We start from the raw sequence: 13,424 nt of genomic DNA on the forward strand, positions 1-13,424 counted from the left end.
ATACAGTGATTTTTTTTTTTAATTTACAAACACATTACTTCATATGTGGAAACAGATATCCTAAAGAACAAAGCATTTGCTCTTAAAAGTCTTGCATTTTAAGTTTAAAAATAAAGGCATTTTAGTTAAGGATGGTTAAATTTCACGATAAAAGCAAACAATTTTATTTCAAGTTCAATAGTATAAAAGTGAGAAGTATTCTCCACTGTTAAGACCAAAAAACTGAACAGGTATTTGGAAAAACTATGCTATGCTATGACAAAACTATTATGGTTCATGCACAGTCAGGAAAAGTAATTCTCCTTATACCAATGCTTCAGAGTACAGCTAACTTAACAGTTTCTACATACATATAATGGAGGCTACAAAAGGGACTACACTTATCCATTTGCATTACCCTAACAAATTTTCTAAAACTTCTAGAAATATCAACTCTTCATAACTATTCATATAAACTTAATTAACAGGATTTGTCTTCTAATGTTTTTTCTCAATGGGCAAGTCAGAAACAACCAAATCAAATTCAATCTCTAATTCACTGGAATGATAAGTCATAAATTCAGTATCTACCAATGCCCAATATTTTTAAAAAGCAATTAAGGTGCATCCTATACTAGTGCTTTTAAACTTCATTTTAAGCCACATTCCATTTAAAATACCCCTATACCCCTAGTATATACTAGCAGATAGATTTCCCCTTGGAAACTTCTAGCTCCTTGCAAAGACAGTAGTTACTACAGCAAAACTTTAGAACTCTCCATGGATACATATTTAGCTACTATAAACTTAGAGATGAAGAAACACCCCCAGCAACATATAGCCTGAATAGATGTATAATCAAGGGGAAAGCCAATACCACATGATTTCACGGTATATATATCTATATATCTCACCACACCGTTTCTTTGGAATTAAAACAGGAAAAGCAACTGCAGAGAATACAGTAAAAGTTGGTTGCTGGGGAGGGGCGATTTAAATGAAAGGATACAGCCTTAAAGCACCAGTCTGAGTTCCAACTGCCAGGATCTTCTGTACAGGATCAAAGGCCAGGGCTGAAGGTTGATAGGGAAATCCATGGCGAACAGTCTATGGATGGGCAAATGACATCACAGCAACGAAGGCAGCAAGCAGAATTCAAAAGCAGAAAAGTCAACAGAGGCATTAGCATCTAGAACCAATTAAAATTGAGGCAGAACCCATACACATGCACTTCCTACCTTAAAAAAAAAACCCTATAAATGTATATTAACAAAACTTATTTACATAGAACCTGAAATTTTTTTAAAAAGTGTGTGTATATACATAAATATATATCTCTCCCAATTTTACATTTTAATTTCTAACTTTCCATAATACTGATATTCTATAGAAGAAAATTTCTTATTAACATTTTATACTATCATGTCTGAAACCAAAATACTAAAGTTATGGTAGTCACAAATTCTCAAAATTAATGTAAAAATGCAATTCATGCTTTATTTCAAGTGTGATAACTTTGCTACTTTATGCAGATGCTAAATGACAAATACTGCTAAAAAAAAAAAAAAAAAAAAAACTGTCCTACAATGTTTTGTCAAGGATTCAGTAAAGCAATTATCAAACATCTATCCCCAAATTTTGCAACTGTAACTGTAACTTATGAAAAGAAGTACATATATTTTTGCATTTTGCTATAGAACCCTTAATTTTAGGGCATTAGGGCAAAATGTGTATTTAGACATACAAACACATGGTATTTTATGGCCAAGTATTAATATCAAGACAAATTTGTATTTCTCACTGAGCAGCCAGTGAATTAATTCGCTGCATCATTCTTTCCGAATTACAGACCGCTATGGGAATGGTGCCATTAATGGGCAAAAATCACAGTACCAACTTTTTAATCAAACATAGCGATAAAAGGACCCTGTGATTTCATATTTTAAGCTTCCTACCACATTTTAAGGGAAAGGTGAGAAACAAATATCCAGTTGAACTGGTTTGGCTTTTTGATGAACAATAATTCATTAGGCACCGTTTCCGAAGGAAACTTCGGAGTTGGTGAATTACATTAAAATGTTTGCATACAAAGGCTCTAAGGTTATTAAGAATACTAATTAAAGGTCAGTAAAATACGGGAGAAGCAACCTTGAAATGACTGCTGCAAGTGAAAAGGGGAAAGAAAAAAAAAAAAAAAAAAAAAGCCCGAAAGGAGTAAGATGATGTCAATCTCCAAAATAACCCACTAAGCAAATGTTTGCTTGAGGAGGAGCGAGCCCTTCATTCGAGGTATAATTATTACTGGCGTTCTATTCCCTCGCACTCCCATGAAAAGCCCGAGCCGCCCCCTAAAACGACCCCAATTTTCGCGGGGCTGCGAACTCCGTTCACCTTGCAGAGTTGAAAGTGCTCGGACTGGAGCGTTTCCTGGATCTCGGGCTCCCGGTTCCCAGCCGGGTGCTGCTGTTGCTGCTGCTGCTGCGAGGCCGAGGACGAGCCGGCGGTCAGGCCGTCCAGCACCTTCCTGATGTTGAATTTCCTCATGGTCTCGGCGGAGCTCCCCCGCAACCCGCGAGGGGAGGCAAGGGGCGTCCCCCGGCGCGGGAAACGAGCCCGGGCCGAGGGCAGCTTCCACCGAGGACACGGAGGAGTGGGGCAGAGTGGGAGTGTGAGGGGAAGGAGGCAGCTGGGGAGAAGCACAAGATAATCCAAACAGGAAATACTGCGACGACGAAAGAGCAGCGGCCACCAGAACCCCGGGCGGCGACCCCTCTTCTTCCGAGGCCGCCGCCGCTCGCCGCGGCAGCTGTGGCGCCGCTTCAGCCACCGCCGCCGCCGCCTCGCTCCGCGGCCCGGCGGCACAGCAGTGGCAGCGGCGCCCGGAGCCCGCACTGCCCAGCCTCACCTGGCCGCAGGCTGACTCTGCGCCGCGCCGCCGCCCCGGCTCGCCCCCGCCGCCACCGCCGCGTCCATGGCCCGCGGCCCCGCCGCTCGTCGCCCGCCCCGGCCCCGCAGTCCCTCGGCGCTTCCTCCCGCTCCTGCGCTTCCTCCTCCTCCTCCCGGGGGTCGCTGGCCCTCCGTCCACGGCCGCCGCTCGGCCTCCCCGCAGCTCAGCGCCTCTGCCCGGCCGGCATCACACGCTGGGCGCCCGGGGTGGGTCCCCGCGCTCTCCGCCTCGCTTCTCTGCCGCCGGACCAGCCCGCCCTCGCTCCTTCAGAGCCCCCGCTGCCTTCCTCAGGCGCCGCCGCCGCCGCCCAGGCTCCCGCCCCACAGCTCCCTCTCGCCTGACAGGGTGCCTCGGCACACGACACCAACGCCCGCCCCGAGCAGCAGCGGCACCCGCGGTTACAGCGCCGGCCCCGGCGGTGGCGGCAGCTGGGCCTCCGCGGAGCAGGGCTGGGGAGTATGCGCATGCGCCCTGCATCTCCCTCCCCACCGTCTTGTCGCCCCCCCCCCCCGCCGCCTTACCCCCCTGCCGCCGTGTGCCCCCTTCGCCTGAGTGGAGCTCCGGCTTAAATTACCCTCGGCGAAAATCCCAGACCATGGTTAAATTTCTCCCACCCCAATCGTCAGGCCAGAGTATGCAGCTGTTTCTCCGGCAGCTGAGATAGTAAAAATGTTGACTAACGAGCAGCAGGAAGCCTTTATTTTAAATTCGGTCGTTAAAGCGGGGGTTTATGCTCTCACCCTTCAGCGAGGTACACGCTCCTAGCTGCTGGCTGCAATATTGCTGTAGTGATGCCTTTGTTTTGGATTGTTTTGGATCTCATTTTTGAAAAAGAGCTTCTAGACAACGTTTATGACTGTGGTAAAAGGATGACAGATTTAGGTACTAGAAAAAGAAAGGAGATAAACCGGGGAGTTGGCGGGGGGGGAATCATTTCTTGAATCTGTTACTGTCGGTCACATTAAAGCGTGGCCATGGGCAGGTAGCTGCTGGAATGGAATAGCGTGCCAGAGAGGAGCCGGTCCAAGGCTGGGTGTCTGCCCGGGCCGGTGACACACCAGCCCTGGCTTCAGTCCGCACTCGGGTGGGTGGGGATGGAGGCGGGAGCCAAGGTGGAAGTAAATACCGCACTGCCACTCATTTTCAGACCCTACAATCCGCCTTGTAATGCCGATTATCCAGTAAGTAATCCCCAATAGCCTCTCCACTCTTGCGAGGGGAAGAGAGGGAAGGATGAAGTCTTTGCGCCGACTTTTCCGCTTCTCCACTGGCACCCTCTCCCTGGGAGGTGTAGGGACAATTGTCTGGCTCAAGTTTGGAAGGGTAGAGATTCATGCTTAGGGGGACCTTCCCGGAGAGCGTGTTCAAGAAAGGTAAATGGGAAGCAAGAGGCATTTGATTGGAAAGGACGTAGTAACTGGGGAAAACGGAAAGAAGGATGAAAACGCATAGACTATTTCTAATTCGTGGAGTGCGGGTGGGAATGGAGAACACTCTCTCAGGTTAATAACTTCGCCTCCGACCGTCCTGCGAAAAGGCAAGGAAGGGATAGAACGAGTTTCCTGAACCGAAATCAGAAGCGCCCGCCCTCTTCTTTGTGATTGGCCGCCTCCTACCCGTTCGGGGAAATTCTCGCCACGCTATTAGTTGACGTGACCGGCCTTTAAGAACATTCAGCAAACCAACTACGAGTGGGGCTTAGGGATTTTGGGAAATGTAGTTCTCTCTGGAGCTTCCGCATCCAGGACGATGCCGACCCTTGGAACCTGTAAAATTGTTTTGTTGCTTATTATTTATTGAATCACTCAGCTAATTCACTGGGTACAACGGACAATAAAACAAATTTTGGAGGATTTCTTAAGCTATTTCCAAGTGGCTCTAAAGTTTTTGTTTACTAATTTAGTTCTCTGAAACACATTTTGAGTTTGAGTCATTGTGCTTGGTTACGAAGACACAAAAACGCAATACTTGGCTTTCGACAAGCTCACCACAGTCTAAAGGGGGAAAACCTCACATAAAAAGAAAGCGTGCAACCATATGATGAGTCCACTGATGGAATCTTGCACAAGGACTAAAGAGAGTAATTTAACCAGCCAGAGAAACACACCATAGTTGAATCCAGATGAATAGGAGTTGCCCGGGTGAAGAGGAGAAAGGGCATCGGAAGGTAGGTGGGGAGGTTATCGAGAAAGTACCTGGAGAGCTTTTTAAAAAAATACCAAAACCTCCATAGAGGAAAATTGCAAAAGAGATCATTTGCCCCACGTAATTTTTTGATCCACCTTTTTATTTAATTTGGAATAAATTTATAAAACTCTTCTGAGAAGGGACAGCTTCTTGCTGAGAGGATTTGTGGTGCAGTGGAAAAATGCTAGGCTCTTCTGTCTGCCAGACATGGATTTCAATCCAGGTCTTGGTGATAAGGTGCAATGTTGAACAAATTCCTTACTTTTTCTAAGAGTCAGATTCCTCATATGTAAAATGAAATTCATACTACCTTCTTCTTAGGGTTTTGTGAAGGTAAACTAAAAACAAATGTAGTTTGCACTGGTTGCTTAGCACTCTGTAGATACTCAAAAATGTCAGTTTTTCCGTCCCACTATCAGGGTACCTTGAGGTGAAAGGGAGTTCAAGAGATCACCAATTTAAGCCAGTCCCCATTTTTTACTTCATCATTTTTGTTTTGATTTTCATGCCTCATCCCTCTCAGCAGATTGTGAATTCTTCCTGGCATTCCCAAAACTTCAATTCATAGAGACACATGACATTTAAGATGAATGTGGAACAAACCTGCTAATGGAGATTAGCTTTGTGAACTTGCAATCCGTCGTCTTCAAGCTCAAGGAGACCAGGACATACCCAGAATTCTATTAGGTAAAAAATAACAATGCCCCCAAAATATTTACCTTATGATAGCAAAAATAAAATAATGGATCCTCAGACTCAGTTTTTCTTGTCTTTAAAAATTGTCTTTAAAAATCAGTTGATTTTTAAAATTAAATTGGAAAAAAATATGATATAAAATTTAAGAATCAAATTAAAATTAATTAAAATTTTAAGAATAAAATGATTAAAATTTAAATTTGTATTATGCATTTTTAAGTTTAGCACAGAAGAAGTTTTACCCTTAATAATCTCTCAACAAAGATTAATTTTTGTTTGTTTTAATGAATTAATCAGTGTGTTGATTCCAAACAATTCAGTAGCTTCTGCCTTTCGGCAAGCAACATTCTCTCAAATGGAATTCTTTCTTACCAACTGGAAAAATGGATCAGGAGATGATGATGTAATAGTATATACCACTGAGAAATTATAGTTATATTACATTTACCTGAGTCAATACAACTCGAAACAATACTCAACTAATACAATGAAAATAAAAAGACAAAAAGAAAGAAAGAAAGTAAGAAAAATTGACATAGGAAAAGGAAAGCACCTCATTAAATTACTCAGCATAGAAAGCCAAAGACCAAAGTTTCGTAACATTCTGGAATCTGCCACTCCTTGTTGCCTTGTTTAAAGTCTACCATGCCAGGCTAACGAAAGCTCTGTGATTGGTCTTATAGGAGCCACTAGATACTGATCAAGAGGAATAAAATAGACACTGAAAATAAATATTTTAATGAGAAATTATATAACCAGCAAAAACTTTCTGGAAGTAGACCAGATCTGCCTTACCTGTTAGCTTTTATTTATATCCACTTCATTTCAATTTATTTGAATCCCAAAGGAAATATGTGTGACAGCAATTGATTCACCATACTATTTAACACAATATTGAATTTAAATTATTTGTAAATTGCAGCAGAGATATTAATTAGTTAGTTTCCCTAGTTCAGGCCCCCTTTTCTGAATGGGTCCCCTAAGCCCTCCTAAATTGCTGGGCCAGGTGTTTTGACCAGATAATCATGTATTCTTATCCAAACAGATTAAGGCAAACATCTGAAGTAAGCCATGCCAAGAGATCATCTTCTTCTGGGAATTTGGAGTTGAATCAGACAATGCTAATCAGTCTGAACTAGGAAGTTATGTGGACCTGGGACTGAAGGTAAGTATGCCCAGACTTAGCTGGCACATGGTAAAACGAAACAGACACACAACCTACAGAGAAATGACTCTATAAAGAAGTGGAGAGCAGAATCCCCATTCCTGACCTTCCATTTTCCCAGTGCCTATTCCTTATGAAATCTGGCTCCTCTTTCTTTCCATCTTTGTATAAATGAGTTTGAACAGGTTTCTGGTTTTTAGAGTCAAATATTCTGATACAAATTTAGACACAACCTGCCCCAAATATAAAGAAATACAGACATACTCTAGCCATCTTTTACTGATAATTTTACCTCACAGTTCTCCCTATAGTTAAAAAGATGCTGCAATAATCTGGCAAGGAGTTGGTGGCTTAGGGTGGAATGGTTAAAATTAGTGGCTATGGTGAGATAGGATCAGATCGTGAATCATATTTTTTATAAGATTTGCATTTATTTACTCAAAAGAGAGAAAGAGCACGCACAAGCAGGAGGAGCAGCAGGCAGAGGGAGAAGTAGTCTCCCACCTAAGCAAGGAGCCGGATGCAGGACTTGATCCCAGGACCCAGGGATCTTGACCTGGGCCAAAGGGAGATGCTTAACTGACTGAGCCACCCAGGCATCCCCCTGGATTGTTTTGTAATGCTAGAGCCAAGAAGATTTGCTGACGGTATGGGGGGAAGGAAGAGACAAGGATGATGCCTCTGAGTTTTGGCCTGAGCACTCTGAAGAGTGGTGTTGCAATTTAATTTCCACATTTATGAATCCTAGATAATTTTATTATCATTTGTACCTGAGTAGACTGGACAAATATCATCAGCTAAATAAACAAGTCATGTCTGGAAACAAGCAGGATCCACTACACTGTGCTTTTTGTCAGGCTCTGGCCTTTTAACAAAAACAAATAGGGGAGATTGCAGTGAGCTTTCATTATTTCATAAATTTCCCCACCACTATTTAATATTATTTGTAGGACTATCATTAAACCATATGAAAAAATGTCTAGATAAAGACCAGTAAGTTCAAGTGAAGAGAAAATTCCAGAAGTGCAAAACAAAATTAATTAAACAAAATGAATACTTAAATGTAAAATATGAGGCATTAATGTAATATGAGTGAAAAATATTGTCAGATTCTTAAAACTGAGACACTGGACAATCAGGAGTTCCTCAATAAATTGTCATATATTTCAAATGCTACTTCTACAATGGGCACAGTATTTGAACTAAAGAATGATACTCATCATATTTTCAATCTCAGTACCTTATTTTAAGATTTAAATACTATTGCAAAAATTTTGAGCATTTTGCTAAATTTTTGCCAGAAGTTCAATTCTTCTTCTCCTCAAATAATTCTTTATAATTTGGTTTTTGAACTAAAGAGCTAGCAATAAAGTTTGTACTTTATTGTACTTTATGCCATTACTCATGGTTCATACACTGCAGTGACTGAAAAAGCTTTGAAAAGCAGTTAAAGTTAGTATTTTGTTCCAAATCACTCCATCCCCTTTCTTCCTTTTGCTTCACTCTGCTTGAATCCTCTCCCAAGCCTCCTCGAACACCTGCAACGCACACAAAAAAAAGAAAATTGTATACCATAATACTTCTAAAAAGTATTCCTTTAACAGAGATAAGTATCTCTCTCTCTCTCTCTCTCTCTTTTTTTTTTAATTAAACACTACTCAGTAACAGGTCAATAACTAAGTTCTACAAACCAGCAGAAAACTGAACACTTTTTCCCTCAGACAGAGTTGCTAGACATGGCAGCCCAGTGAGACAGTGTCCGTTGCAGCTGACTGGTGTAACAGGGCCTTCCATCTCAAGTTGTGGGCTGGACACAGCTGTGTCACGTCTCATAGTCATTTGGCTATAGAACTTTTAGGTGCTAACTTCTCTTTCTCTGTCTTTCTTTCTTTCTTTCTTTTCTATTTTTCTTCCTTTCTTCTTTCTTTCTTTCTGCCCTTTCATTGGGCTCCCCAATCAGTGGAGAGTCTGTTTCTGCCTCTACCCCTCTCCCCACTCCTGCTTGCTCTCTCTCACTCTTTATTGCCTCTCTCACCCTTTCTCTCTCCCTCTCTCAAATAAACAAAATAAAATCTTAAAAAAAAAAAAAAAAAAGGAATGCCACTTGAGAAATCAAAAAGGATCAAAATAAAAACTTTAACGTAAGGAGAATAAGAGCAATCCTCTCTCCAAGGACCTATCAGAGCCAAGAGAAGAGTATTAACAATGAAAACATGCAAGGTATACTAACTCTCAGAGGTTTTCTATAGGTGGGTAAACACAGTCTCAACCCCAAAGATGGAGTTCCTCAAAACAGGACAAGGTATCTAGCTTTAAACTCAGAACGGACTCCTTGACTGTGTTTTTAGCCAACACCATACACTCAGTTTAACAATGTGTCCACAAACCTACAACTCTGGTACAAGAGTTACCCCTTATCAGTGTTTCAGTCACCCTTGGTGAACCACAGTGGGAAGCAGATGATCTTCCTGACTTAACATAGGAAGGTCAAGAGTAGCCTAAGGATACTTTATGCCAGCATCATTTATCTCACTTCACCTGTCACATAAGTATTTTTTCATCTCACATCATCACAAAAAAGAAGGGTGAGTATAGTATAGTAAGAAATTTTGAGAGACCACATTCACATAAGTTTTAATATAATGTATTCTTATAATTGTTCTAGTTTATTGTTAGTTATTAATCTCTTACCATGCCTAATTTGTAAATTAAACTTTATTATAGGTATTTTTATATAGGAAAAAGCATTATATATAGGCTTTGGTAATATCCACTGCAAGTCTTGGAAAAAATTCCCCCGAGGGCTGGGGGCACTACTGTATCTGCTTCCCCCAGCTCTGGGCCAACCATCTTCACCTTTTAGGTAACCTCTGGCCTCATGGTTATCTTATTTTTACTTCACTCAATTATTCTGTTTTCACACACCCATAGTCTCAATTCTACCTCCAGTGACCACTGCACTCTACCTGGTCCTTTGACCAATGACACAAACTGAGTTCCTTTGGACATGCAATTTTTAATGAACTATCTCTATTCAGTAACCTACTAACATGTTAGTAACCAGAACATTAGTAAAGTCAATATAAAAGATATTGACTATACCTCAGATAAAACGGAGCCTTTTCATTCTCAGCAAAATAACACACCAAGCTCCCAAAGAATTGGATAATTATTTGGATATTTTCGGAGTGATTTCTTAAGATAACCTTAGAAGGAGGATAAAACACTTAGCATAGACGACTTCCTCAAAATTCTCTTCACTTATTTATAACCTCTGCCCCCAAACCCCACTCTTGTGGCAGTTTTTCCAATAATCTGATTCTTAGAAAGGGTCCTGGGCTCCTTAGAAAGCCCAGCCTTTGCTGGATGGCTTACTCACTCCCTCCAAATCCCATTCCTCAAACCTCCCAGACAGTTCTTTTCCGTATACTTTCTTATGTTAACACTGTCTACTCCTTTCTCTCTGACACTGGGTTAGTATTCTCATCTAATCAGAAAAAAAAAGGCGTGAGTAGCCCAGAAGTACAAAGACTATTCTTCACAAGGGAGGGACGAGGAATGTGACTATGTACACTTCAGTAGTTTAGTTCCAGTTCGTTCCTGGTCCAGAAATACATCTGGATGGAGATGCTGAAGAAACAAAATGACTATAGTCTTTAAAGCAAGGTAGTACCAAAAGGTGAGCACAGAACTGGTGCAATTTCCAAAACAGAAGATCAAGAATCTGAATCCTGGTCCTTATGCCTATCTACCAACAGGGTGATCATTACTATTCCCTTCCAGAAGCATTTCTCTGTGCCCACAGTGTGACAGATGTTTTGCTGGGTGTTTCAGGGAATGCAAAGATGATACAACTTGGTCATGGCTCTTGATAAGATGACATTATAGTGATAAGGGAGCAAAATCCCTAAAAACAATAGTAAGAACCAATGCTGAACAAATCCTTTAATCTCCTGAGTCGTATCACCGTATATCGTTTTGAACTCTCCATAGCAACATGCTCCCATTGGGTATGCACTCATCATCGTGGTACCTTGTCCTAGAGAATGGGTTTCCCTAGAGGCAAACCTGGGGTTTGGGAAACATGGGGTGGGAGGAGAAAAGACACTAGGATTACTCAATTCCCTATGATTCTTTCTGAGCTTCTGCTTACTCCCACTAGGTTTCATCCAGACCAACATAACCCAAATATTTCCACCAAGACTTAATCTTGTTCAGCAGCCCCAAATGCAGCTTCCCTTCCTTGGTTTCCTTATAACCAGAATGATGGTGTAACTTCAAGGTGTGGCTTTATAATCGGGGTAAGTGGAGGCTCTCACATTTGCTGACAGGTTAGTTCCTATTTATTTCTCAGCATGATGTGATGTGCCTTTTTGATTCTTGCAGTGAAAAATAAGTGATGATTTCTTTCAGCTCAGGCAAGTATGAAGAAAAGGATACCAGGTGCTTTGTGGCTCCACATTGTTTTCTAGCAGCTGGAGTAACTGTGCTTTTGAGAAGCCAGTAGAAACAGAGTAGTTTGAGAGTACCAGTCAACCAAAACACTTTCACTTGGGGCTAAGCTATTTATGAGGGTAAATGCCGCACTCTAAGGTTGTAGTGACATTGGGTGAGGGGGTGGGGGAAAGTCACAGCTATTGCTAAGTAATATTCTCTGTCTCTGTGCTGTTTCACATGATTCATACGTGGGTTTCAGGCAGGAGGTTTGTTTCCTGTCATTTAATAAAGGATCTGTCCAGTGTCCTGTATGAGTGTCTAACCTCCATAACCTTATTTTGCCTTAAAATGTGCATGATGTCCAATGCATGCATTCCTCTTCAGTGGCTGCCTCTTAATCTGCTCATAAACTAGACATGTTCTGCTTATTCACGACGAGAGAGTTTGTTCAATTCAGGAAATTGAGGAGGAAGTTCCATGATATTGTTATCATGGTTCACCAGTCTAGCGGTTTCCTTAAAGAGGCATCTTCCTGCAGTTGAAATTTTGAGCAGAGTTCATGTGCAACCCACTTGGGTAATTCGACTGCTTCTTTAACTATTTAAACACGCAGAGTCAATATTCAGTCTTTTGTTTTTCTATTTCTTAGGTTGTGACAGAACAGAGATGGCTCAGGCCACTGAGGCAGGCATATCTGGATTCTGTCACTAGCAAAGTGGCATCAGACAAGTCATTTAACACTAGCGTTTTCATTTTCACATGTGTAAAATAGGTGTACAGATATCTACTGAAGTAAAGTGTTGTTAGAGTATAAAGTTCCTAGCTCAAAACCTGTCACATATATTGAAATTAAATGGTAGCTCTTCTAATCATTCTCTTGTGTTGTCGAAAGCCACTCTTTAGGTGATTTTACTCTGTTCTTGTGACTTAAATATTATCTCAACATCGATGACTCCAAAATGCATATGTCCATTTCCAACCTTTTCCCTGAACCCCCCGATGTGATGTATATGTGCCTCTTTGACATCTCTACTTAGATATTCAAAGGGCATCTAAAATTTAATGTCTATACTGAATTCTTCACTTCTGGTAGTAAACTATACTTTACATCTCCCACAATCTGCCTTTTGCATGTTAACGGCATTCCTTAACTTGTACCAACCTCTCTCTTAATGTCTCTCCCGCTACATAACACCCCCCAACACACACGAACACCTCTACTTCCAGTTCATCAGCAAATCCTATCAGCTCAACCTTTATAATATATTCAGAATTTGACAAATTCTCACAACCTCCATTACTCGTGCCTTACTCCAACTCCATCATTTTTCATCTCAATCATTGGACCATATACCAGTCTAATCTCCTCTCATCAATTCTAAAAATATTGAACAATTTTAAAAGGTAGATCAGGTTATGTCACCTCCAGTGGTTTCCTGTCCCTCTCTAAGTAAAGCTCAAAATCTTTTAGAATGGTCTAGAAAAGCCCTACAAGATCTGCTCCCTACTTTGCTTCTGTCTTCTTGTCCTCTCTCCTCCTTGTTCACTCCACCATAACCACATTTGCTTTCTTTACTCTTCAAATATAGTAAACACACTTGTGCCTTAAGAGTTTGCATTTGTTGTTCCCTCTGCATAAACCAGGGAAAAGCAAACTTTTCCCAAGAGCCAGATAGCAAATATTTTCAGATTTATGGGCCACGTATAGCCACAGTCACAACTATTCAACCCTGTCGATGTAGAACAGAAGCAGCTGTAGATGATATGTTAACCGTTGAGCGTGGCTGTGTTCCAAGAAAACCCCACTGGATAGAATTTGGCACACCCCAGCCACTGCTTATCTTCCCCTACATTTGACCTCCACATGTGATATATCCCCAAATTTCCTTTGTAGGGGCCCACAGCAGGCCACTCTAAGATGGGCCAGTTTGGTATGAAGATTATTTTGAGTTAAAAAGCAGTCAAACCCCAGCAGATTTAGGAATAGCTCTTTAGCTCCTTCACAACTACCCA

At 41.5% G+C, this 13,424-nt stretch overlaps 1 protein-coding gene across 5 annotated transcripts in view; it reads right to left on the reverse strand.

Annotated features, from left to right (window-relative positions):
- STXBP5 (syntaxin binding protein 5) overlaps positions 1-2,669 on the reverse strand; it is a 178,254-nt gene extending 175,585 nt beyond the window's left edge. For all 5 annotated transcript variants that reach the window (XM_059177310.1, XM_059177307.1, XM_059177309.1 and 2 more), the window contains exons 1-2: positions 2,371-2,669; positions 989-1,086 (exon numbers count right to left, since the gene is read on the reverse strand). In XM_059177310.1, the coding sequence (XP_059033293.1) occupies positions 989-1,086; positions 2,371-2,523 (251 nt within the window). In that variant the 5' untranslated portion in view covers positions 2,524-2,669. The remainder of the gene's footprint in view (positions 1-988; positions 1,087-2,370) is intronic.
- Between the last annotated feature and the right edge of the window lie 10,755 nt (positions 2,670-13,424).

The sequence above is a fragment of the Mustela lutreola genome, chromosome 6 (assembly GCF_030435805.1).
Source record: "Mustela lutreola isolate mMusLut2 chromosome 6, mMusLut2.pri, whole genome shotgun sequence".
In the NCBI taxonomy this organism is placed as follows: domain Eukaryota; kingdom Metazoa; phylum Chordata; class Mammalia; order Carnivora; family Mustelidae; genus Mustela; species Mustela lutreola.